A 4,036-nucleotide genomic window follows, 5' to 3' on the forward strand; every position below is an offset into this window, starting at 1 on the left:
CAAACCACATCAGTGTTCCTTTAATACCATTTTATGATACAAAGCATTCATGTACTAAAATGTAAAATGATTCTTGTCATTTTACAAAAAAATAAACAGCGGCCATTTACATATCCAATTGGCTGAACATGACAGTTACAAAAAGCTGATTTACTCATTCATTTGCACACTCACACACAGAACTAAAAAACAAAACAAAACAAATGTAATGTAAATGTACAACAGACAAGCTCTATTTCTAGCATAGTGAGTTACATTATAAATGCAGTAGTTTATGAGATAGTTCAGTCTAAAAGCAACACACCTGGCATTTGGTACATGAACTGGAGTGTAGTACAGGATTAGTTTTGAGGCCATGAAGGAGAGGCGCTAAAATTCAGTGTATTAGAAAATGCATGCATGTGTGAGGTCAGAACACACATGCACAAAACAAATTCAAATCTCTCTTGTAATCGTAATTCATAAATAGGGACTGATTAGAAAGAGGAATTTTTAACACAAGGAACTTTCAACAAGTAGTGAATAATTTTTTTCCCCTTGAATGTCTCAAATCCCCTTAAATTTCAATCAGCCCTTGAGAACCCCTCCCAACTAATCACTGAGCTTGTAATTATCAAAAAAGTGGAGTAGGACATGTTCTGAGACAAGAAACACTCTCCCAATGAACAGCACAGATAATATTATTTCAAATTATTGCTGAGTCAGCATCTGACTTGCAAGTGAAGTTAAGTTCATATATAAAGTGGATTCAACCCAAATTCAGTAAGCAGATCCTTGTACTCCTGATGAATGGTAGTGCTCTCATCTTCCCATTTCAGCCGAGCCTCTGCCAGATGGGACAGGAAACTGTCCAAACAGCTCTGAAAAAATTGGAAGATTCCAAAAGGACATTATGTAAATGGGACAGGTTTAGCAGCTGAATACACAGGACTCAGGTTTTACATATCTGTATGGATTAGTTTATAAGATATGAATCTTTTTTTTCTGTATCTGGTACAGGCTTTACAGAGGATAACAGTTATGAAACTTATACCAAATGAGATTATGGATAATAAAATGGACAGATAAAATCGAAATATATCATGATTTCATTATTATGTGAATACAGAACACTGCAAAATGAAACAAATTACTTGTCTGCTCATAAATTCGATATGTGAAGCATCTTTATGGTTTGAATGGGTATTCTGAAAAAAAGTTGTGGAGAACCAATTTCATCTTCAATCCAACTGAAACATGATCTGATACACTACCTGTTGGTATTTGGGTAATACAGGTTCTCATAAGGATTCTCCTCTCTGACTTATTTTATACTGATAAATATAGAAACCATTACAAGTAAGCACTGAATTACAAGTAAACACTCACATGAAAAATCTTTTCATACCCAATCTCCATATTATCCAGCCTGCTTTGCAAGTCTTTGATAATGGCATTTTTCCCCCTTTCCATCTGCTCATGCGTTTCTTTCTCCATTTTTAATTCATTCTGACAGTGCGCTGATCAAACACAAACACAGTTATGCAAACAGCCATTTGAGATCATACATTTTCTTTAAATATATCTAACACTGGTTGAACAGGAAGTTCTAAATGTGGTTATAATGTCAGTTATACCAAGCTCCTCCTGTAGCCTGCACACCTCAGTCTCCAAATGTTTCACTTTAGCCTCCATGGTAGTTTGCATGGTTTTATACTGACGACTGAGATCTGTCCACGAAAGACCAACGACAGAAGGAGACTGATATTACTGTGTAATGAGTTTTCTGTTATCATTCGTTGTGAGAAAATGTGAGATTAATATCAACAGAAATGCATGAGGCCACAATTTGTATGGATGGTATGGTTTTGATGACCCGTTACAACTGTGCCAACCTGCGGTAATATCCTTCATGTCTAATCTCTCCTGGCAGAGCTCTTGCTCCAAGTCTCTTATCCGGCATCTCAAATCATCTCTAAGAGTCTGGGCCCGGCGTGCGACATCCGTCCTCAGAGCTAGATAATCGATTGGATATTTCAGCGAAAAAAAATAAATGGGGAGGAAGAACATGTACGAGAAACTTTCTTTTAACGATTTGAACACAACATTATGTCACCAGAGGCAGACATGGGTAGTATAAGGGCAATAGAAATGAGCTGATGTATTCATTTGTAGGCTAGTGTAAGTGATGAGAGTGTCTCTCTTACCAAGATGCTCTTTCAGAGTGGCTACGTCTAGGACACATCGCCGGTATTTCTCCACTAAATCATCGCCTGTAACTTCACAGAGAAACATAAGTGATTTTTTCAGGATAGAGATTTCAAAACTGCAGAATATCCAACACTAAATCACAAAACTCTCAAACACGCGAGGTAGACCATACGAATCAGCTTTATATAACGGAAAAACTTCGAGCGCATTCTGATGTAGGAGACAGACCTCATGTGTTACACATGGTTAAGACTGGTGCCAGTTTGCACAAAATCTACACAAGAATATAAATACCGTCAAAGACGAACCTTGATCTGGCTGGCTCTTTTTGGGCTGTTTAACCTTTCCTTTCACTTTCTTTTTTGGTGGCATTTTATAGAGCGGTGTGCATCCCTTAAACGCCTCAGACAGAAAGTTCCCAGATATATCTTCATGGTACACTTTATAATGTTTGGAAACTCGGGACCTGAGTTGCGCGGTAACGGTCAATAGAAAGTATATGAACCTATCGCCTTGCGAAAAGCGCAGTATCACAGATTCAACTCAACTAGACTTGGTGATATTATTGGAGGTGCAAGTCAGAGGTGTGGCCAGCTGTTGCTTAGCATTGCTCTTTGTTTTGAGAATGGAGACACGGCTTTCAGTAATTCATTTGACAATGTTAAATTCACTTGACCTCTCGACTATGTAAAATATGAATTTTACATTGTGAAGAGATTGCATTTACAGGTCCTAACAGAGAATTTTTGTGTGCTAAACTAGGCCTAATTCTTCCTGTAACAGAACGTACTTTCACCTACTTTTCTGCATGTCCTCTTTGCATGAGGTGAATCGAAAACTATCAGTGTCTTTGTAGACCTATAAGTTTAAAAAATTAAATCTCCAAACTATTTGTTACTATTTGCAATCGGATTTGTTTCCGTAATATTCTGTCAAGTTCATACGTATGATTATACGTATGAACTTGACGTATTTGATTGTAATAATCCGTTTACTTATCCACAAGCAACAGCAACAACTAGACAGACTTTAAAAACTTTTTTAGGAGCACAAAGGCACCTGAATTTTTTTTTTTTGTCCGCATCCTCGTGGATCACCGAGAGGGCGTGGATAGGGGCGGGGGCCACTAGCGGTGGGTGGTGGTTCTGAGCAAGGGGTGAGGGCGAGGTTTAGAAGCGGAAGGGGATGAACAGGAAGAAAAGGGCCACGATAACGGGAGGGGGAGACAGAAGGCGGTGTTTATTTTCCTTAATTTATTTATTTATCTCATTTCCCCGTTGTCTATCTTTAACAAATCTTTTCATTTTATGCAGCGAGCGACATTTCGCGTTGCCTTACAAGCCTCACAAGCTGTTGTCCCTCTACCTCCTCATTGGCTTGTTAGCTAGCTTGCAAGCTTTTCCTTCTTGGCTCTCTTTCACAGCCTCACACTGAACTTCCCGTCACAGCGGAGCGTAGACGACGAGTGTGAGCTGTAGGAAAGCGGACTACCGTGCATGGCTCTGTCGTTGAAAAGGCAGATATTTCTGAACGAAGAAACTGTGAAACTCGGCATATATCAAACCATCAAGTCGATTTAAACGTTGTTTGCTTACTTGTCCCTTGTAGCCAATTGCTTGTGGTTCCGGCAAGTATTTGTGACAAGACGGTTTACTACTGGAACGGCGATTTAATGGGACGCTTGCCTCGATAGGGCTTCTCTTTCCCCCCGACGGACCCTCGCTCGAATTTGACTCGGGCGCTGTCCTCACCGGGGGGTTTTTAATCGAAGCATTGCTTTGACTGGGGGAGAAGGGAGGCCCCCAGCTCCGACAGTCGCTCTGGCCGACTATTGTAAAGCCGTAAC

At 39.8% G+C, this 4,036-nt stretch overlaps 1 protein-coding gene across 1 annotated transcript; it reads right to left on the minus strand.

Moving 5' to 3' along the window:
* Positions 1–731: 731 nt before the first annotated feature.
* On the minus strand, positions 732–2,562 carry drc12 (dynein regulatory complex subunit 12 homolog). The gene is made up of 6 exons (XM_030778803.1): positions 2,499–2,562; positions 2,187–2,252; positions 1,875–1,994; positions 1,617–1,709; positions 1,369–1,499; positions 732–860 (listed from the first exon to the last, which is right to left on the minus strand). The coding sequence occupies exons 1-6, from the start codon at positions 2,560–2,562 to the stop codon at positions 732–734; spliced, it is 603 nt and encodes a 200-aa protein (XP_030634663.1).
* Between the last annotated feature and the right edge of the window lie 1,474 nt (positions 2,563–4,036).

Source organism: Chanos chanos, chromosome 6 (genome assembly GCF_902362185.1).
Source record: "Chanos chanos chromosome 6, fChaCha1.1, whole genome shotgun sequence".
Lineage (NCBI taxonomy): Eukaryota > Metazoa > Chordata > Actinopteri > Gonorynchiformes > Chanidae > Chanos > Chanos chanos.

Excerpts from the sequence above, each read along its gene's own strand:
- drc12 (XM_030778803.1), bottom strand. The coding sequence starts at position 2,562 with ATGCCACCAAAAAAGAAAGTGAAAGGAAAGGTTAAACAGCCCAAAAAG. Across the intron at positions 1,710-1,874 it reads CATGAAGGATATTACCGCAG|ATCTCAGTCGTCAGTATAAA; the intron begins GTTGGCACAGTT and ends TTTCGTGGACAG. Across the intron at positions 1,500-1,616 it reads CAGGCTACAGGAGGAGCTTG|CGCACTGTCAGAATGAATTA; the intron begins GTATAACTGACA and ends GTGTTTGATCAG.